Source organism: Mustela putorius, unplaced genomic scaffold (genome assembly GCF_011764305.1).
Source record: "Mustela putorius furo isolate JIRA1106 unplaced genomic scaffold, ASM1176430v1.1 tig00003898_pilon_pilon_pilon, whole genome shotgun sequence".
Taxonomy (NCBI): domain Eukaryota; kingdom Metazoa; phylum Chordata; class Mammalia; order Carnivora; family Mustelidae; genus Mustela; species Mustela putorius.
The window spans coordinates 6,629,879-6,652,752 of record NW_025422047.1 but is presented as its reverse complement, the minus strand read 5'-3'; the positions used below and the strand labels follow the sequence as shown (position 1 = coordinate 6,652,752).

Here is a 22,874-nt window from a genome sequence, read left to right as displayed (position 1 = left end):
CAAGCCTCCCATGCTATATAAAAATTTGCAACTTTTTTCTTTTTTTAATGAGATTTTACAAGCTATGAAGTCTGTATCCAGCTGAGAGTTCTTTTTTACAACATGCAATTCCATCAGATGGGTGCGTTCTGCCTTTCCCCACTAAGGATCTTCATTTAATAAACTGTGAGAACTTTGTTCTGCCCTAAGATCGTGGTGTATTTTCTTTCTATTTGGATAAAGGGTTTTTATTAGGGAAAGCATCTGCATCTCCTCTTTGTCTGTTGTAGGCATACTTACCAAGTTAGAAGTGATGATTTGTTGCATATGCGATCTCATCCCCATGGAGTCTGTGTGGAAGGGTTTAGAACAGTACTTTACTAAAATATGACTTGACTTCTGTGTGAACTTGGGTCACACTGATGTATATCTGTCTCTGAGTAGAACTGATAAGACAGAATGAACTAGAACTTAATGTGACTTGATGGAAGGAAGCTTCGGTGGCTTACCTCTAACTTCACAGAACCTGCCTCGGAAGGCACCAGATAATCCTAATGTCTGATTATAACAACTCCTGAGAGTATGGAGGATGAAGATGGATGGCATCATGGTGAATCTGTGAACCATATTTAATTTTCCGCTTATTATATAACAGACTTTAAGGAATAGGTCCTACATTATCATCTTGAATGCCTGTTAGCATATCTGAGGTTGGAGGTTTTAATTTTACTAACCTCAGTGTTTATGATTAAAATACTTTGCTAATCAATTTTTTTGCTAATCAATTTTATTCTAAATACTAAGTTGTAATTATGTGCTTTCTATGAAAGCGAACGCCAAAACTGAATGCCATGCCTGCTTTCTTGGCACAAAGCCTTTTACAGGTGTAACTTGAATGAGGAGTCTCAGTGTTTTCAGCTGATACGTTATATTCAGGTCTTTCTTAGGAAACAGTGACATGTGAATGTGATTCCAGATGGGTTTCTACGGACTGGACTGCACTAAGAAAAACCAGTTATCATTTTCTCTTTCAATAGCAGATATTATTGATATATTCTTTTCTTTTTCTTGAGGAACTGAGGTCTGTTCCAAGTATTAAAATTCTTCTAAAAGGCCGAGTCAGATAAAACTTCAAAAAGAGAACCCAGCTGAATGATACTGAGGGCCATTTTAAATTGTGATATTGAAAGATAAGGATCTACCTCACAGCTGTATTCAAAGTTCCATTTTTCTTGTTTGGGCTTTAGGCTTAGGGGTAAATACTGATACTTGACTTTCTGGATACAAGGGCCAGTAAATTCAGGGATGCCTGGGTGGTTTGGCTGGTTAAGCGTCTGCCTTCGGGATCTAGGGGGTCGTGGGATTGAGCCCTGAGGTGGGCTCCTTGCTCAGTGGGGAATCCGCTTCTCCCTCTGCCCACCCCTCACCCCACTTATGTGCTCTCTCTTAAATAAATAAATAAAATATTTTTTAGGGGTGCCTGGGTGGCTTAGTGGGTTAGAGCCTCTGTCTTTAGCTCGGGTTGTGGTCCCCGGGTCCTGGGATAGAGCCCCGCATTAGACTCTTTGCTCGGTGGGGAGCCTGCTTCCTCTCTCTCTGCCTGCCTCTCTACCTACTTGTGATCTCTATCTGTCAAATAAATAAATAAAATCTTAAAAAAATCTTTAAAAAGTTCCAGTAAATTCAGTGTTGTACTCACTCCCTGTTGGGGGTGTAGGGGATTGGTAGTGTCTTCTCTTCTCTACCGAGATCGGAACCCATTTAAAGACAGAGGGATTCTGAGGAAGGCACCGAGCAAGGAGTTTGACTTCCTTGCTGATGAAACATAGGGGGTTGCTGTGACCTGGGTGGGCAGCCCAACGGTCTTCCAATGCTGCGTCCTCTGAGTGAACTGAAGCACGTGAAAGCCTCAAGCCTCACTGTGGAGACCTGTCCAGGTGGAACCACTAGCTGGGCCGGGTGGCATGCTGACTGTGGAGGAAGGGGCGGGCCGAGCGTGCTTTTTTTTCCCCCGGAACTCACTGGAGCTGGCTCTTCTCCCTGGCGCCCGTGGAACAAGATGGTACGAGGTGGGTTGCGTCCCCGCCCTAAGTCAAGTGCGAGGAGAGTGGGGAGTAAGCGTTCTTTGCCACCATGTCAAAGAGACACCCCCGAATACACTGGTGCTCACAGAGGAAGCTCTTCAGGTCTGTGGTTAGTCTGGTGTTTAATCGAGTTATCTTATGTTGAGTTGCTTTCCAGAGAATTCCAACAAAAAGTTCTCTCTGCCTGTACGGTATACTCCTTCCCACCAAGCATTTGATCTACTTATCAAGTTCATATAGTGAAGAAGAAAATATGAATAACGAAAGCAACAGTAGTAGCGTAGGGCAAAAAGGGACACCAAGTCAGTCATGTAGTAAAGAAAGGGGTCAGAAATGTATTAACTCTTCAAGGGAAACAAAGTGGAATTTTCCCATAGGACCCGTGTAATGAATGGTGTCTCAAAAATTTTTATAACGAGTGAGTCAGGTATGTTTGTTTTAAAAATAACAACCTTAAATAAAAACTTCGGGCTACTGACTGTCTTGGTTGGCTCAGGAGTGTCCTGGTTTCACCATCGAATGTTTCTTGTCCTTGGAAACCCTTCCTCTCTGGCAAACTGGGATGATTGGTCACTGTAAATTGAAACTGAGAACAAAAGCCCAGAGGGCAAATTAATTACTTAAAGCTTGCAGTAGTCTGGGTAAGTGGCAGGATCCCAGACTAGAAGCTAGAGGAGCAGAGGGAGGTTGGGCGTGCCCACCCACCAGCAGAAGAATCTGGCCTAGTGGTTGGGAGTCTGGGCTCTGGGTGAGGCAGATCCAGCTTTGAATGCTTGCTCTCTTACTAGCAGTGATCTTAGGCAAATTACTTCATCTATCTTCTCTACACCTTGGTATCCTTATCTGTTAAGATCAGATGGTTTTAATAGTTTAATAGTTCAATAAGGATCAAAGGAGAAAGTCCACATAAAATGATTATGTCAGTGACTGGACTTGGTTGGCTTATGTGGGATAGTAGTAGTCCCTCTTTTTTTTTTTTTTTTGAAGATTTTATTTATTGATTTATTTGACAGATACAGGGAGAGAGGGAATATAAGCAGGGGGAGTGGGAAAGGGAGAAGCAGACTCCCCGCCAAGCAGGAGGCCCAATATGGGGCTCAATCCCAGGACCCCAGAATCATGACCTGAACCGAAGGCAGACACCTAACCGACTGAACCACCCAGGTGCCCCAGTATTAGTCCCTCTTTATTTGAGGTTTCAGTCACTTGTGGTCAGTAGCCTTCCGGAAGCAGGTGATTCTCCTGGCCTGTTGTCAAGGTTAATGGTAGGCTAACACTGTGTCACAATGCCTATGTCATTCACTTTCATCCCATCGTGTGAGCCATTTATCGCCTCACATTATCACAATGAGAGGGGTGAGTATAGTACAAGGCATTTTGAGAGAGACTATATTCACATAACTTTTATTACAGTAAGTTATAATTGTTCTATTTTATTAGAATTGTTTTTAATCTTTTACTGGGCCTAATTTATAAGTTAAACTATCAGAGGTATGTATGTACGGGAAAAATCATAGTATATATGGGGTTTAGTATCATCCATGGTTTCAGGCCTCCACTGAGGGTCTTGGAACACATTCCTTGTGGATAAGAGGGACTTCTGTATTTAACATTTAATCAGGAGATTTCCCATAAAAGCCTGGACTTCTGACTTTTCTGACAAATCAGCAGTTCCTTCCACCAGTGAGGAGAGCTGAGGAGCAGATGTTCCCTTTGGAAGAGGCATGGGGGACAGGGTCCCCGTCTGCCCCTCTTGACTTCATGTGCCTGGTCCTTTGGAGCCATATGATTTCCATACCATGTTATAAGCCTCTGCTGCTTTGAGTGTGGCCCAGTTACTGGGGGCTTATTAGAAAACCTACTGACTCATAATTTGCACTTTAATAAGATCCCCCAGTGACACTGTGAGGTTTGAGAAGCACTGTTACAAAGCACAGAGCATCAGGATCCTTGGGCAGGATTTTGCTTCTTGTTTTATACCTGTGTCCAAGGCCCTAGCCCGACTTCCAGAAGTCAGAGTCCCTGGTATGGGGCATTCAGTTTGTCAAATTAATGCAAGCTACAAGATTATATATTACATAGCTACTATACAAGACATAGTATAAGCTTATACATACAAGCTATATACAAGGTTATATATTCTATAACTACTATAAGAATTTGAGAAATATGGATTTCAGTATAGATTTCAGAAAGCTAATTACGTTATTCCATTGGGGTCCTCAGAACAAGTTGACCAACCACTACAACTGTGCAGTCTGATACTCCATGTTGAAAAATTGCCCATCAGAAGATTTGTCTGGTTGTAACTTCCTCCTCATTTACCATCAATTTTTATTTTAGTCCCAGTATAATTCACATGCCGTGTTAAATTAGTCTCAGGCATACAATATAGGGAGTCATCACTGATTGTAAGTTTGGAACAGAACTCGGGGTGGCTGTAGTTGGATTGGTTTTTGTGAAGGACGCTGCAGTGGTGAAGGGTACATGTGTTACTGTATGTCCTTACTCTGACCACCTGAACGGTTTCCTAGGCACTAGATAGTTTTGAGAAAGTTTTTTTTTGTTGTTGGAATATAGGCTTTCTGGTTTGTAGTGGAGCACTGAGATTCTAAAATAGTAACACTACTAGCTAACTTTTTTTTTTTTTTTCCCGTTGAAAAATATGTTGGCTTGCTCTTAGGGAAATTCTTAACTCATCGTTGCTTTGATGGGGTTCTGTTTCTCTCAAACTGTGTGTGCCCTCAGGCCTCCTAGTTATTATTTGTTAAATTCTTTTTTCAAGAGAACTCATTGCCTTTCAGATGCACTTAGTAATTTAACTCCCCCAAATTTATTGGATCAAAATATCAGAGTTGCTATGAGAGATTTCCACAGTTCATTACCTTTTGATGTAACACTTTAGTTATATTCAATGAATTTATCTTAAGTCACTTTCAACTAATTTTCTTTCATGCTTTTTTCATTCTTGATTTGAGGTAGGCTTTTCCTGCAAATATGTGCCACCAATTATTTTCTTCATCTCATAAAATATCATTTATCCTTTTGTTTAGTAGTCTTAACAATGGCATTTTGGAGAGGTTTGGTACTTAATTGTGATGTGTTATTCTTTTATCAGTTAATAAGAGCTTGTGATTCCAGTTCTTCATTCAAATTGGGTAAAATGAAAAAGTTAAGATCCTGTGGACTAGATCTGTGCACCAGCAGTCCTGGGAGCTTGTTAGAAATGCAGGGTCCCAGGGCCTGCTCCAGACCTACTGTCTCAGAGTCTGCATTGTAACAAGTTGTCCAGCAGGTGATCTGTGCACTTGTTAAAGTGGGAGAAGCTCTGGACTAGATTGTTGACTAGTCCTACTAGTGGTGAAAATAATGTCAGAAAGTACCTTCTTTTCCATCTGCTCAATCCCTCCTTTTTCTTCTTAAATTTCATTTTAATGAAGATCCTGCCTTCTCCAGATTGTCTTATTGCTCTAAGCATACCTCCCGTTTTGCTTTTGGGTAACCTTCCCTTGAACCACCAAAAGCAAGCATGTCCTAGCTTGAGTTCTCAACTCCTTCATGGTTAATAATTTATTTGGAGACACATATAACTGGAGTGGGATCATTTGTCCTCTGTATATTTGGCATCTGCCTCAGCTCTGTCTGGCATTTTAAGCTATACCAAGTCCATCCCTTCAGCAATGCCTCTTACATTGGCAACATATTAGAATCGCTTGATGAGATTTAAAGCAGACCAACGCCTTGGTTCCATCCCAGGTGAATTAAATCTATTTCTAGGGGTTGGATCTGGACATCAGTATTCATTCATTAAGGACATTGTTCTAGGATATACGGAATAGGACACAACCCCATCTCTGAATTATTTCATCGTCTGTTGATGAAGGTAGCCACTTAGGCAGGAAATCACAGCAGGGGCAAGACAAGAGTAGTAAGAGCTTTGGGACAAAGTCCACGGGCACACTACAGAGGGAATGAACACTGGGGAGATGGGGAAGTGATGTTCAAGTTGAGCCTCCAAGGATGATGGTCATTTACTGGGTGGTCAAGAAGGACAACACTCCAGATAGAAGAAATAGTATCTGGGAAGGCCCGGGCCACTCTTACCATTCCTCCTCTCATGTGTGGGATATTGAGGTTTGCGTCTCCTCTATCCCACCTTTCTCCTTGCTTATTTTTCGTCTGTGTGTTGGCAACACCACTACATTTCTCATTTGAATCTCTGAAGAGAGAGTCATTTTGCCCTTAATGATTAGGCTGATTTTTAAAAATGACAGCATTGGGGCACCTGGGTGGCTCAGTGGATTAAGCCTCTGCCTTCAGCTCAGGTCATGATCTCAGGGTCCTGGGATCGAGCCCCACATCGGGCTCTCTGCTCAGCGGGGAGCCTGCTTCTTCCTCTCTCTTTCTCTCTGCCTGCCTCTCTGCTTACTTGTGATCTCTGTCTGTCAAATAAATAAAATCTTTAAAAAAAATGACAGCATTATCGACCTATATTTTATATACCTGGATTCATTTCCTGTGGTTGTCACAACAAATGACCACAACAGAAACCTAGATCTCTTGAAGATCTAGAGGCCTGCGGTCTGAAATCAGAGTCAGCAAGGCCATACTCTGCCTGGAGGCTCTAGGGAAAAATGCCCCCTTGCTTTTCCAGGTTCTCAGGCTTTTAATGTTTTTTGGTTTTCTTGCTTTGTGGCCTCCTCCTGCCAATCTCCACTTCTTTTTCACATTGCCTTTCTCTCTGTGTGTCTCTCCAGTCTGCCTCTGCTTTTCTCTTGTAAGGATGTTTGTTACTGAACCTATGGACCACCTGGATGAATCCAGTTTCATCTCAAGATCCTTAACAGATCTGCGAAGACCCTTTTCCCAAGGAAGGAAATTTTCGCAGGTTTGAGTGATTAGAATGTGGACATAACATTTTTTGGCCACCATTCAATAGTACTTTTACTATGCAGTGGTTTTTATAGTCACAAAGTTTTGCATCCATCACCACTCTCAATCTGACATTTTCCTCACCCCTCAGACAAATGCTATCCCCATGAATAGTCATTCCCCATTTTCTCCCAATGCCCCCAGCCCTAGGCAACCACTAATCTGCTCTCTGTCTCTGTGAATTTGCCTAGTTTGGACATTTCATATAAACAAAATCATAAAAATATGTGGCCTTCTTGGTCTGGCTTCTTACACTTTGCAAATGTTTTTTTAAGTTTCATCCACGTTGTAGCAGGTATCCATCCTCCATTCTTTTTATGTTGAATGCTGATCTCTTGTATGACTATACTGAGTTTTTTTTAATCCATTCATCAGTGGGTGGACATTTGGGTTGCTTTTACTTCTTAGCTGTTGTATGTAATTCTGCTATGAAAACTAGCCTACAGGGCACCTTGGTGGCTCAGTCTGTTAAGCATCTGCCTTCAGCTCAGGTCACTATCTTGGAGTCCTGGTACTGAGTCCCGCATCAGACTCCCTGCTGAGCTTCCCTCACTTCCTGTTCCCCCTGCTTGTGCACTCATACTCTCTATGACAAATAAATCTTTTTTTAAAAATTAGAATTAAAAAAGATTTTATTCATTTATTTAACACAGAAAGAGAGGGAGAGAGAGCACACAAGAAGAGGGAACAGCACACAGGGAAAAGCAGGCTCCCCGCCGAGCAGGGGGTCCAATGCAGGACTCTATCCCAGGACCCTGAGACCATGACCTGAGCTGAAGGCAGAGGCTTAAGCAACTGAGGCATCCAGAAGTGCCAAATGAATAAAATCTTAAAAAAAAAAAAAAAAAAAAGCAACTGGCCTACCGATTTTGGCGTGGATGTATGTTTTCATTTCCCTTTGGCATATATGTAGGAGTAGAGTTACTGGGTCTGTGGTAACTTTTTGGGGATTTGCTGGACTTTTCCAAAGTGGGTGCACCATTTTACATTCCCACCAGTGGTGGATGAGGGCTTTGGTTTTTCTCGTTTCTGGATTCAATTTTATCTTCATCTTTTAGTTGATTCTCTTATCACTTCTGCCTTCTCTGGTAATCTTCTCACTAGGTTGGGAGAATATTTCCATACCATTTTTGTTAGTGTCACATGTCTTTTCCTCACAGTGAAGAAATGGCAGGTGGTCAATTCTTATCCACTCTGAATGTCACATTTTCTTTTGATTTCACCCTGCTTCCCAGAAATAATGCAAAGCAAGCAACAATGGAAGTTGATGCCATCTCCAGATCCATAACCATTTTAGTTCTTAAAACCTAGAAAGTTTTTCTCTTGGCTATAAGCTAAATGAAGGCAAGTACCTTCTCTTTTGTGTTTTCTTGTAAACTTTGTATGCAGCTTGTGATGAGTGTTCAATTAAGTATTAAATGAGAATGGCTATTGTCTCATGTGTAAAATGACTAACTGTTGTGTAGATTGAATAATTTTTCCTAATTATGCACAACTTCTGATAACCTAACCAGTTTGGTTATTGTTTTCAATGCACAGATGAACAGGAGACTGAAGATATGATAGAAGAATGTAAAGAATCTTAAGCAAAGACTTGCTGGGCGTGTTCTGAGAAAGTTGGGTAAATTCAATTACATAATTTTTTTCCGAATTCTTATATTCAATGACTGCATTTATAGGGACCATTCCTCAAATAATGATGTTAATATTTGGATTTTCTCTACCTGGATTATATTTCTTTGATATTTTTGAGACTTGAGGTACAATTGGTCAGTGGGGTTTTTTTTCATTGAAATTTCTTGTAAAATTGTATTTTATTGCCAAACTTGTAACATCAGGGATACATTATAGAAACCAACATTTTATGTATGTGTGAGTTACCTTAAAACTAGCTCAAGTGCTATGATGACTTTGTGTTTGATTTTATGTGTTACAACTTCATTGGGATTCAGACAGATTTAATCACTGTGAATTCTTACTTGGGCCCTGATTTTCCAGATTTCCTCCTCTCTGATGTCTGGTGGTAAGTATAACTTGCCAAAGGGGGAAAAATTTTTTTTTTCTCAACAAAGCAATGTTAGCATAGACTTTGCTTTCTTATTAACAGTGATACTTTGCTTAAATAGGAGTTTGACTGAATTACTTGATTTAAAAAAAAATTATTTGAAAGCAAGAGAGAGAGTGAGAGTGAGAGACTAAGTGAGCACAAGCAGGTAGAGAGGCAAGCAGCAGGAGAGGGAGAAGTAGGCTCCCTGCTGAATAAGGAATCTGATGCAGGACTTGATCCTAGGACTCGGGGATCTGAGCCAAAGGCTGTCACTTAACTGACTGAGCCACTCAGGAGTCCCTGAATTACTTGATTTTTATTATCAGTTATCATCTTTCAGAATGCAGCAACTATATCATCCTGTTGGAGAGTGTATTTATGTCAGAATTTTGAGCAGAGGTTCTATGCCTTTCTTTGATTGAACCAATTTAATCATCTTCTCATCTCTGAAGCAAATTCTGTGGCCAGGGGATGGGCTGTGATAATTGGTGTAGTCAGGGATTCATGCTTGCTTTTTCTAGATAGGAGCTGGGTTAATCTGCCTGGAGTAACATGTAGAAATTATGGACAGTAGTAAAAAGTAAGCAGTAGCAAGACATAGTCACATAAATCCACACTGTTTCCCAATGAGAATGCTATGGTAAATGCTCTAATTTTAAATAGATTGAAGATGGGGGGGTTAAATAATAAATAATTGTTAAAATATTAAATAATGTGTTGATGCTCTCCATGCTAAACTGACAGATGTCATAGAAAGAGACATCCACTTTCTAGATAGTAATTTGATACACACCTCTTATAAAAAGACCACATAAAGAGGTCTTCTAAATCTTCTTTTTGGTTAGTCTTATGTTATACTGGAAATGGATGGGTGATATTCTTGAAACATGGGTATTAATCAAAATGCTATAAATACCATATAGAGAGGGAAAAGGGAAGACACTCAGAATTTTTTCTCTAGAGTGCACTAAAAGAAATTAGAAAGCAGCAAAGATCAGCTACTTAAGAAAAGTTGTGTGGCTCTATTTTAAGAGAGGTTTGTCTAGTTACAGGTTAGTCACTTGGATTCATGAGAGCAATTTATGTCCACACTTTTTGACAATGAATTGGCTCTACAAGTCCAGTTTATTTCTGATGAAAAAGAAATGAGCAGGTAATCGTGCTGCCTTTAATGAAGTTTGGAGGGATAAGTATGTCGCACGACTATTTTTTGCTTACCTGTTTCATCACCTGTTAGTGGATGATGTTAACGATGACTTTAAAAAATGAATTCTGTGCTACTATTTTCAGAGGAATCGATAGGCAATTTCTTTTTTGAGCTGCCTCTTTCAGTTGACATGAAAATAACAACGGTTCTTGTTGATGTCAATGTGTGACAGTGTAATTCATCTTGATGTGAAGGATTTTGTTGGGGGGTACCAGCAGAATTGAAGTCATGCTTTTAGACTCTCCTAGCAATGATGTGTGTTGTAAGGTTTAAGTCAGGGGAGAGGTGACATGGGTGGGAATTTGGAGTGGTGACAGAGAGGAGCCATTATGGCCCAATACCCTTTTTGAGGAGCTCAGCTTTCTAAACCTGTGCTTCTGGTATTTGAGTGTGTGTGTGTGTGTAGGGGGGTTGAGAGCTTATGCCTTCCTAATGTGTTTCCGCAAATGGTATTTGGGGTATAATGAGCCTTTATGTTATAGAAGTTTAAGAGAAGAGAAGTAAGATGGAATGATCTTAAATAATGGATTTTGCCATTGAAAGAGCTGACACCATTCATTCCATAGCACATCAACTGAAGGGACCTCTAACAGGGACTGGTAAGCTGAATATAGACTATAATTCAGATGAGACCAGGTGCAATCAAGGGTATAATGTAATGCAACATGAAGACTCCAGGTTTTGTTTTGTTCTAAATATTATCCTGTAAGGGAGAAAATGTTCTTATTAAAAATCAGTGCTTTCCCCAAGATACAGATGTAGTGAAAAGAAGGGCCATATGCACCCCAATATTCATAGCCACAATGTCCACAATTGCCAAACTGTAGGAAGAGCCTAGATGCCCTTCAACAGATGAATGGATAAAGAAGATGTGGTCCATATATACAAAGGAATATTACTCAGCCAACAGAAAGGTGAATACCCAACTTTTGCATCAACATGGTTGGGACTGGAGGAGATTATGCTGAGTGAAATAAGTCAAGCAGAGAAAGTCAATTATCATATGGTTTTACTTACTTGTGAAGCATAAGGAATAACATGGAGGACATTAGGAGAAGGAAAGGAAAAGTGAATTTAGAGAAATCAGAGGGGGAGATGAACCATGAGAGACTGTGGACTCCTAGAAACATAAACTGAGGGTTTTAGAGGAGAGGGGGGTTGGGAGGATGGGTCAGCCTGGTGGTGAGTATTAAGGAGGTCACATATTGCATGGAGCACTGGTTTTTATAGGCAAACAATGAATCTTGGAGCACTATATTAAAAACTAATGATGTGTGATGATTAACATAACAATAAAAAAGTAAAGATAAAAAAATGTAATAATGACACAAAGTATAGGAATAACTTCATGCACACACAAAAAAAATCAGTTTTTATTTTAAGGTTCCTTCTAGACCTCAGTCTTTGCCTTGCCCCAGAATAAGATAGAGAAGAAAAGCAGGAAAGAGAATCTTCAGGATCTTAAAATTTGAGCTTTTTCTGCTTATGACTTCTCAAGAAAACAACTGGCACCACCTTTATTGTAAATTCCTGAAGGACCCGAAGTTTATGGCCTGTCAACTCTCTCTGGAACACAGGACCATAAACTCTCGTAGCAGGAAAAAGGTATCACCCTGATGGCGTAATTTTAATTCTTACAAGCCCTTTGTTTCCATGTAACCTACTGATTCGAAGGTGAGTCTCAGAGTAAACATGGAACATGTCTGGGAAAAAGCTCCTGTTCCTATACACTTTTTCTGTCCTATCAGAATTTTTAAAAAAATTATATTCAATTAGCCAACATAGAGTTCATCATTAGTTTTTGATGTAGTGTTCAGGGATTCATTAATTGTGTATAACACCCAGTTCTCATCACCACACATGCCCTCCTTAATACCCATCACCTGGTTACCTCCTCCCCTCACTCCCCTCCCCTCTGAAACCCTCAGTTTGTTTCCTGGAGTCCATAGTCTCTTGTGGTTTGTCTCCCTCTCTGATTTCTTCTCATTGTTTTCCCTTCATTCCCTATTGTCCTCTATACCATTGCTTATGTTCCACATATGAGTGAAACCATATGATACTTGTCTTTCTCTGTTTGACTTACTTCAGTTAGCACAGTCCCCTCCAGTTCCATCCATGTTGATGCAAATGGTGAGTATTCAGCCTTCCTGATGGCTGAGTAATTCCATTGTATATATGGACCGCATCTTTATCTAGTCATCTGTTGAAGGACCTCTTTGGCTGTTGTGGGCATTGCAGCTATGAACATTGGGGGTACATGTGCCCCTTGTTTTCACTGTCCTATTAGGATATTTTCAGTGACTGTAGGCTTGCTACTTAAAAGTGAATTAGAATTCTCTTCCAAGACTTGCCATGTTTGTGCTCCTCTCAGAAGGAATGCTGTCCTTTTTGAAAGAATTATCTTTCAAATCAGTTTTCCAAACTCTGTGACCCTTTCCATACCTTCTAGTGATTGATTCTTTACCTGGGCACCATGAAATGATTTGGCAGTTTATGCTTCGATATGATTATGCTGCCTTCAAAGGAGAAGTGTTTTTAGAATGAGACAGAAGTCAATAAGAGTGTATCTCAGTCTGTCAGTCATTTCTAGAGTTCACTGGACTCCAAAGCCAGACCTTTAGCCTATTCCTAAGATTTTTGATTCGACCTGTTCTTATTAAAAATGGAAATTAATTGGCCGGTATTCTACATTCATTGTTAGCTCACCCAGAACTCAAGGTCTGCTTAATGTAATGCTTTGGCCTTCTCTTCAAAAACTAATCTTATGCTGAAAAAGCATTTGACAAAGTACAGCATCCCTTCCTGATCAAAACTCTTCAAAGTGTAGGGATAGAGGGCACATACCTCAATATCATCAAAGCCATCTATGAAAAACCCACCGCAAATATCATTCTCAATGGAGAAAAACTGAAAGCTTTTCAGCTAAGGTCAGGAACACGGCAGGATGTCCATTATCACCACTGCTATTCAACATAGTACTAGAAGTCCTAGCCTCAGCAATCAGACAACAAAAAGAAATTAAAGGCATCCAAATCGGCAAAGAAGAAGTCAAATTATCACTCTTCGCAGATGATATGATACTATATGTGGAAAACCCAAAAGACTCCACTCCAAAACTGCTAGAACTTGTACAGGAATTCAGTAAAGTGTCAGGATATAAAATCAATGCACAGAAATCAGTTGCATTTCTCTACACCAACAACAAGACAGAAGAAAGAGAAATTAAGGAGTCAATCCCATTTACAATTATACCCCAAACCATAAGATACCTAGGAATAAACCTAACCAAAGAGGCACAGAATCTATACTCAGAAAACTATAAAGTACTCATGAAAGAAATTGAGGAAGACACAAAGAAATGGAAAAATGTTCCATGCTCCTGGATTGGAAGAATAAATATTGTGAAAATGTCTATGCTACCTAAAGCAATCTACACATTTAATGCAATTCTTATCAAAGTACCATCCATCTTTTTCAAAGAAATGGAACAAATAATTCTAAAATTTATATGGAACCAGAAAAAACCTCAAATAGCCAAAGGGATATTGAAAAAGAAAGCCAAAGTTGGTGGCATCACAATTCCGGACTTCAAGCTCTATTACAAAGCTGTCATCATCAAGACAGCATGGTACTGGCACAAAAACAGACACATAGATCAATGGAACAGAATAGATAGCCCAGAAATAGACCCTCAACTCTATGGTCAACTCATCTTCGACAAAGCAGGAAAGAATGTCCAATGGAAAAAAGACAGCCTCTTCAATAAATGGTGTTGGGAAAATTGGACAGCCACATGCAGAAAAATGAAATTGGACCATTTCCTTACACCACACACGAAAATAGACTCAAAATGGATGAAGGACCTCAATGTGTGAAAGGAATCCATCAAAATCCTTGAGGAGAACACAGGCAGCAACCTCTTCGACCTCAGCTGCAGCAACATCTTCCTAGGAACATCGCCAAAGGCAAGGGAAGCAAGGGCAAAAATGAACTATTGGGATTTCATCAAGATCAAAAGCTTTTGCACAGCAAAGGAAAGAGTTAACAAAATCAAAAGACAACTGACAGAATGGGAGAAGATATTTGCAAACGACATATCAGATAAAGGACTAGTGTCCAAAATCTATAAAGAACTTAGCAAACTCAACACCCAAAGAACAAATAATCCAATCAAGAAATGGGCAGAGGACATGAACAGACATTTCTGCATAGAAGACATCCAGATGGCCAACAGACACATGAAAAAGTGCTCCATATCACTCGGCATCAGGGAAATACAAATCAAAACCACAATGAGATATCACCTCACACCAGTCAGAATGGCTAAAATCAACAAGTCAGGAAATGACAGATGCTGGCGAGGATGCGGAGAAAGGGGAACCCTCCTACACTGTTGGTGGGAATGCAAGCTGGTGCAACCACTCTGGAAAACAGCATGGAGGTTCCTCAAAATGTTGAAAATAGAACTGCCCTATGACCCAGCAATTGCACTACTGGGTATTTACCCTAAAGATACAAATGTAGTGATCCAAAGGGGCACGTGCACCCGAATGTTTATAGCAGCAATGTCCACAATAGCCAAACTATGGAAAGAACCTAGATGTCCATCAACAGAAGAGTGGGTAAAGAAGATGTGGTATATATACACAATGGAATACTATGCAGCCATCAAAAGAAATGAAATCTTGCCATTTGCGACAACATGGATGGAACTAGAGCATATCATGCTTAGCGAAATAAGTCAAGCAGAGAAAGACAACTATCATATGATCTCCCTGATACGAGGAAGTGGTGATGCAACTTGGGGGCTTAAGTGGGTAGGAGAAGAATCAATGAAACAAGATGGGATTGGGAGGGAGACAAACCATAAGTGACTCTTAATCTCACAAAACAAACTGAGGGTTGCTGGGGGGAGGGGGGTTGGGAGAAGGGGGATGGGGTTATGGACATTGGGGAGGGTATGTGCTTTGGTGAGTACTGTGAAGTGTGTAAACCTGGCAATTCACAGACCTGTACCCCTGAGGATAAAAATATATGTTTATAAAAAATAAAAAATTAAAAAAAAACCCTAATCTTATACTTTGTATGTATATGTAGGATTTCTTCTAAGTTCTTTTTTAGTGCTGTTTTTGACGAAAGGTGAATTCATTCTCTAAAAGGTGACATCTGTAGAGTTTGGCCCAACTTTTTTTTTTTTTTTAAAGATTTTATTTATTTATTGGACAGACAGAGATCACAAAGTAGGCAGAGAGGCAGGCAGAGAGAGAGGAGGAAGCAGGCTCCCTGCTGAGCAGAGAGCCCGATGCGGGGCACAATCCCAGGATCCTGGGATCATGACCCGAGCCAAAGGCAGAGGCTTTAACCCACTGAGCCACCCAGGCATCCCTGGCCCAACTTTGTAAGGATGGCTCTTCCTTCAGTAGTACTTACTACTACTACTACTACTACTACTACTACTACTACTACTTCTTCTTCTTCTTTTTTTAATTGTGTTATGTTACTTACCATAAAATACATCATTAGTTTTTGATGCAGTGTTCCAAGATTCACTGTTTGCGTATAACACCCCAGTGCTCCATGCAATACGTGCCTTCCTTAATACCCACCACTAGGCTCCACTATCCCCTCTACCCCCTTCCATATAAAATCCTCAGTTTTTCCTGGAGTTCACAGTCTCTCATGGTTTGTCTTCCCTTCCAATTCCCCCCCCCACCCCCACCCCTTCAGTTTTTCTTTTTTCTTCTCCCTAACATCCATGTTATACCTTGTGTTCCACAAGTAAGTGACACCATGTGATAATTGACTTTCTCTGCTTGAGTTCTTTCACTCAGCATAATCTCCAGTCCCATCCATATTGATGCAAAAGTTGGGTATTCACCTTTCTGTTGGCTGAGTAATATTCCATTGTATATATGGACCACATCTTCTTTATCCATTCATCTGTTGAAGGGCATCTCGGCTCTTTCCACAGTTTGACTATTGTGGCCATTGCTGCTATGAACACTGGGGTACATAGGGCCCTTCCTTTCACTACATCTGTATCTTTGGGGTAAATACCCAGTAATGCAATTGCATGGTTATAGGGTAGCTCTATTTTTAATTTTTGAGGAACGTCCACAGTTTTCCAAAGTGGCTGCACCAACTTGCATTCCCACCAACAGTGTAAGAGGGTTCCCATCTCCACGTCCTCTCCAACATTTGTTGTTTCTTGCCTTGTTAATTTTTGCTATTTTGACTGGTGTAAGGTGGTATCTCAATGTGGTTTTGATTTGAATCTCCCTGATGGCTAATGATGATGAACACTTTTTCATGTGTCTGTTTGCCATTTGTACGTCTTTATTGGAGAAGTGTCTGTTCATGTCTTCTGCCCATTTTTTGACATGATTGTTCTTTGGGTTTCGAGTTTGGGAAGTTCTTTATAGATCTTGGAGGTCAGCCTTTTGTAGCATTTACTAATGCTTCTAGTAGCTCATCTAATGCTTCTCCACAACATGCAGTTGCGTAGCCCACCTAATGCTGTCATTCATGGGCCCGAAAATGGAGCTGTGAGAATTGTGTGCCCTTCACTTGTTTTTCCCATTTTCATGGTTCTTCATAAAGACAGGACTGTACTTGCAGAAGGATTTAAAAGGGGATATTTATTACCTTAGTAAAATATAAAATTATGCCCTGTAGGGGGCCCTATCTTGAGTCCTTGCTTTCCAAGATTTTTTTGTAAGTAGGCACCACACCCAGTGTGGAACCCAACATGGGGCTTTAACCCAGGACCCTGAGATCAAGACCAGAGTCAAGATCAAGTCGGATGCTTCGCCTACCGAGCCACTCCAGTGTCCCATCTTGCCTTTGTTTGCTATGGTAAGCTCATGTTTTGTTCTTATTCTACAAATCCAGCAAATGTGTTTCTTGAGCAAATCTTTCTTCTTCAATTATACAGGAACTGGGAATGTTACTGATTAGTGTAATGTGTTCTTCTGTATGCTGTATTGCTTTAGGAATGGAATTTACCCCCACCTCCTAACAAAGCCAGCAGAGAACAAATAAACATGGATACAGTAAGTATAAATATAAATTTCTGTATGATTTATTGTTGTTCCTTGTACATAAGAAACAGTAATATACAACTTACACTGCTGTAGAATGTAAAATGGATAAAAATGTGTACAAAAAAAGCACATTCCTAGAAAAAGGTATTGGCAAATAGTCAAAACTGGGAGGCGGGGTAACAAGCAAAAAACAAATCAAAAACAAAACAAAAACCCCAACAATTCTTCAATTCAGTGTGCAAACGTTTTATAAAAATAGAAATACTAACTCTACAGGCAGTATTTCCTGATAAATTATTTAAATAGCATATCTACACAATCTGAGATCTATTCCAAGGGCAATGAGAAAATAATTTATAAAAATAAAGCAATGGTATATAAGATAGAAAAAAAACCCATAACTTTCAGAAATGTATTTAACATTTCCATGCTATTTCCTTATTGGGAATACTTTTCTGCAAAGAATTTTTATACTATGTACAACATTGACTTTTTTTTTTAAAGGTACTACAGTAGCTTTAAGTTTGTAAGACACTTAAACTCTTTCTGCTTGATCCAAAAATTCTTTACTCAGTCACACAACAAATGAGGTAATATTTGTATAAAAGTTTCACCTTTGTTATTTTTTTTTCTCTCTTTTGAAAAAAAAAACGAAAAAAGTGTAGATGCTTTTCTTCTCCCTGGAAATAGGCACAAGGGATGGGGTACAGACAGTTTGAAAGGCCTCCTGGCTTTTCTTTGAAATTTAAAGACACTAGCAAATGGACAACTAATTCCACTTGAAAAGACAAAAAAAGATCCCAAATCATTCACTCTGAGCACAAAGTGAAAAGCCGCTAGCTCTGATGTTCCTTGTGCCGTTCTTGAGAGATTTGCTGATAAGTCTCCACTACCTGCTGTCAGACACTTTCCATACGAAACCTAGATTCCAGGTAGAACAGAGTTAATAAATAATCTGTATTTACAATCTTACAGTCATGAAGACTCCTAACAAAGCTGATATGGATAGTCCTTACGCTTCTTCCTGTTCCATGAATAGTCTTTCAGACAGATCCTCCAGAGCAAGTAAAAAATAAATATCTTACATTGTAAAGTGTTTGTAAAAAAACAAAAACAAAAACAAAAAAACCAAAAACTACAGTCTAAAAGAGTTGGAAAACTCCATGAGATTTAGGAAAAAGAAAGACAAGGAATGTTTTAGTTGATAATTTTGTGCCTTTCTAACCATAAAAATACGAGCACGGCTGCCCATCCCTTTGGAGGCAGCCTGGTACTCACTGAGATGGTAGGTTTTCTGATTTTCCTGCTGCATCTGCACAAGCTACGTGTGGAATAAAACCAACATTTTCATGGTAAGCAGGCGGGGGCAGCTGGCAGAGCCTTCCACCGGCTTAATTCTCGCTCCCTATTATGGTGACTATGGGTGAGAGGTGAGGGGTGGGGATCACAGGGGTGGGAGGGAAGTCCAGAGGCCAGTCTTTCCCACCCTTCCCTGCTTCTCTTAAGTGCCTGCATACGTGGGTTAATCAGCTAACGCTGGTCAGCATCATGAAATCCAGCAAGAGTCTTCCAATCCCCTGAAGATGACTTAGTACCGAACATGTAACTGCTCCTCCATCTTGTCTTCATACAATCATCTCTCGGGGAATGCGCCCTCCCATTAGGGCTTTGGCCCCTGATCCCCCTAGTTCCAAGAGAGTCTGTCAAACCTGGTGGTTGGCCAATTCTAGTGAGTCCTCCCTCCTCTCACATTGCCTGGAAGTGCTTTGGAGTCCACTGCTCCGAGCTGGTTTCCCGATAGTACTCTACTCTGACAGAAGATGAGGGGAGTGGCCACCTGCCAGCTGAAGCATGTGGGGGTGCGTTTGCTTTGTGAAAAGCAGACCAATAACTGTGTATGTTCTTGGACGATTCTCTCTTCGCATTCAGAGGCTGCATGCTGAGTCTGATTGGGAAAATGGCATCTTCTCGAGGCAGGTCCCATATTTTAGGAGTCCACAATGATAAGCAAGCAGAGAATAGGCAGGGAGGAGGGATCCTGGGGGTTTTTCTTAAGCCCGTGATTCCAGAAGGTGCAACACCAGCATTAGTTAGGATGAGTCTTTTGATCAACAGTTTGATGATTAAGAATCTGTTAAGTAAACAAATACATAACCCAATTAATTCATGAAGGTACTAGCTTTGTCAGTTAATAAATTAGCCTTAGTAGAGCTCTACTTTTATAGTAACCAAAGCATAATTTAGGATTGGCCACAGTTAAGGCCTTGGTCTTATCATGGTCTTCCACAGCAAAGTATCCATAGCCCTTCTCTAAAACTGTCTTCTAAAACGGATGCTTCCATAATTGGCACTCTCAATCTTAGTCTGAATTAACTATGTCAGTTGCATCTCTAATTCAATTACATTATTATTATTATTATTATTATTATTAATGAATGAATTACATTCACAGTAATGTTGCTCCTACCTCTGCATTCATATTTCAGGTCAGAGAAGAACACCATTTCTTGAGAGAAGACAAACAACCCTAGCCTACCACCAGCATATGTTTTGTCATAGATGGGTCCCGAGTCAGCCATGATTTTCTTCCCTTCATACATCACCACTCTGAAAGAAAAAGAAAAGCTCTTGAGTGACACCTCCTCCTTCCCCATTGGTGTGACTGGATAGAATATCGTCAGTGCCATCTTTACCTAATGAAACCCGTCTTGGGCCGGTGGCTGAGACGCCATCTGTAGGCAGTGAAATCTTTCCAGCCTATGTGACGAGGGTCATGCCACAGAGTACGCACCTGAAGGAAAAGAAAAGGTTGAAACACGGCTCCACCGAGATACAGATTTTGTTCTAGAAGAAATATGTGAAAGGTACCAAGTGGACCTAAATTAGAGGGCTGCAATGTTGATTTTTTCCAAGGGCTTTCATTTGATATGTGCCCTTGAATGTCTGTGTAAAGCAGAAAGAGAAGGAAAGTTTTGTTTGAAGGGGATGAAAAGGTGTTTGGATTTGAAGACAAATCCTAGTTAGAGTGAGCTCCCTTCTCAGATGCTATTAGGTTTTTACTAAGCAGAACTTAATGCGGTAGTTGGTGGTGCTGGGAACTTGCTATCCAAGAACCCCCCTAGCCCCCACATTGAGAGTGTTGGCCCAAGCACAGCATCCCGAGTGCTAGTCAAGCGCCCATCCACTCTCCCTTCTTCAGGGCCTTGTTCTTACCTGGCCCGGGGTGTTTCCCGTGTGCCACAGGGCGTTCCGCAGGTGCTCGCCCGGCCCGGTGGTAGAGTTAACAACTTTCACGGAAAGGCCTGAGTATCCCTGAGCCCTAGTGGGGTTGGTGTCCCAGTAGGACTGGGTGACTTGCTTCCACATCACAACATAAAAGCGACTGCTAGACTGATAGCCGAACACAAACCCAGCGTAGTCATCATCCCTTTCCGTGTTGATGAAGAAGGTGCCACTGAAGTCCACAGCATTAAACTCATCATAACCTAGGAAAAGGAGGTCAGACCCAGGTGAAAAGCTGCAGCCTTCAGAAGCTTCTGTTATATTCCCAAATATCCTCAGGGATACATGTAAGCACTATGTTTTAGATTTGCTTCTTTGCCGTATGCATGCTAGCTTTTTGTATGGAGAACTCACTACTCACCTACAGCAAGTCCAGGATCACAGTTGACGGTCTGGACCAGTTCTTTACCCTGATGGCGTACAACCCAGTTCGGGTCATTCTGGGATGTCCCTTTGGGATCTAGAGGAATCATCTGGAATCGGCGGAAATCAGTCTCACTGATGTCAATGTTTTCAGGACAGATGTCATCAATGTCTGGCACACTGTCATGGTCAAAATCATCTTTGCAAGCATCACCTCGACCATCACCTAAGGTAAAAAAGGCAAGAGTTCAGTGAAATTCTAAAATAGGACTAGTCTCAGAGATTCAGTATCTTATCTAAATTGGCATCTCATTTGTTCTTCCTCTCAAATGCACTTAATTTTGCTTTTATGTTCTCAATCCAGAGAGCCATGGTGTTAGTCTCTTAAAAAGGGGCTCTGCTGTCTCACCGTCTGAATCCTTCTGGTCAGGATTAGGCACGAGTCTGCAGTTGTCCCTATCATCAGGAATGCCATCATTGTCATCGTCATGGTCACAGGCATCTCCCTTGCCATCTTTGTCGTGGTCAGCCTGGTTGGCATTGGGCACATAGGGACAGTTGTCCAGGTTGTTCTGGTGGCCATCTTCATCAATATCCTGATTGTTGTCACAGGTATCTCCAATGCGGTCTGAGTCAGAGTCGAGCTGAAAGAGACAGAAAGGGAAGGGAAGTTGAAGTGTTGGTCATTAACGTTAAAGAGCACTTAATGGAAGATTCTCCCATGTTTGATATGGCCAGTGGGTTTTCAAGTCTATAAACTATTGCCAAAACATAGTAGTAGTAAAATTTTCTTGATCCTTGGGGTGCCTGGGGGGCTTAGTGGGCCATGACCAGCATCTGGTCATGATCTCTGGGTCCTGGGACTGAGCCTGTGTTGGGCTCCACGCTCAGTGTGGAGTCTGTGTGGGATTCTTTCCCTTTTCCTCTCCTTCTTCCTTCTGCCCCCTCTGCCACCTCACTCAGAAAAAATAAAATCTTAATTTTCTTGATCCTTGTTTTCATATGAATTTTAAGAGCTATTCAGAGTTTTTAAATATAAAGCTTTCTAAGTAAAATTACTAAGGTACCTCACTTTATTGGACTAAAACATTAAGATTTCAGTCTGTTAACTGCTTATTTCTCAACATTAGATGAAATTCTTTGGGTCACTCTTATTTTCCATTGAAGATTTCAATTAAAGTTGTTGACATGCTTCTACTCAGGTCATTAAATCATGGGAACAGGGCACAGCTTTTTGTGTGTACTGGGTAATGTGCCTGGTAGGGATTAAGACTTTTTATTTAAAATTTTTTTTTTTTGTATTTGGTTTTATAGATCTATAAAGTTTATTTGTTGATTCAGGTAAAGATAAACTTGTAAGTTTCTCTGAAACTATATTTCTCAGTACGTTTTTATATTCTTCAGGATATATAGGATGCTAAGGGACACAGAGACTGGAATTTTTCTTGTGAGTAAGATTTCCATAATGCCTGAATGTTTATAAATATTACAATCTGAGGAACAAAAAACTCTTCCAGGGAGATTAAATGATATGAAAGGAGTTTATGGTAAGACTCAAACTCAAAACAGAGGCCATTAGCTCAGCTGGTTTCCAAATTTCTATAGCGAAGCATTAAAAAAAAAAAAAAAGAAAAAAAAGACTGGCCTTAACTTACATTGCTAGAATATGATGGCCAGTTACACGTAAAAAGAAATACTTGCAGACATGGAACCTGCTCTGGCTAAGATCTACCTGTAGCACTCCTTCACACAAGTAGAGAATAATCTGTTTGCAATGCCAATTTAGAAACAGGAATTTCTCTAGCTTCTGGAAGTGTTTTTAGCTTGAGGTTTTCTTACAGTCAGATTATATCATTATAGTGTTAGAAATGATTAATATAAGTAGAGTTACTAGATTTCTTCCTTTTATAATTTGTTAGACATGCAGAGTAGGTAAG

At 40.5% G+C, this 22,874-nt stretch overlaps 2 protein-coding genes across 2 annotated transcripts in view; one reads left to right on the top strand and one right to left on the bottom strand.

Annotated features, from left to right (window-relative positions):
* Positions 1–9,752, top strand: part of FSIP1 (fibrous sheath interacting protein 1) — a 184,349-nt gene extending 174,597 nt beyond the window's left edge. Inside the window, exon 12 of the mRNA XM_013055402.2 lies at positions 8,535–9,752. Coding sequence (XP_012910856.2) covers positions 8,535–8,581 — 47 coding nt within the window. The 3' untranslated portion in view covers positions 8,582–9,752. The remainder of the gene's footprint in view (positions 1–8,534) is intronic.
* Positions 9,753–19,211: 9,459 nt separating this feature from the next.
* THBS1 (thrombospondin 1) overlaps positions 19,212–22,874 on the bottom strand; it is a 13,547-nt gene continuing 9,884 nt past the window's right edge. The window contains exons 17-22 of the mRNA XM_045067628.1: positions 21,347–21,581; positions 20,936–21,163; positions 20,506–20,777; positions 19,986–20,083; positions 19,760–19,899; positions 19,212–19,423 (exon numbers count right to left, since the gene is read on the bottom strand). Of these exons, the coding sequence (XP_044923563.1) occupies positions 19,416–19,423; positions 19,760–19,899; positions 19,986–20,083; positions 20,506–20,777; positions 20,936–21,163; positions 21,347–21,581 (981 nt within the window). The 3' untranslated portion in view covers positions 19,212–19,415. The remainder of the gene's footprint in view (positions 19,424–19,759; positions 19,900–19,985; positions 20,084–20,505; positions 20,778–20,935; positions 21,164–21,346; positions 21,582–22,874) is intronic.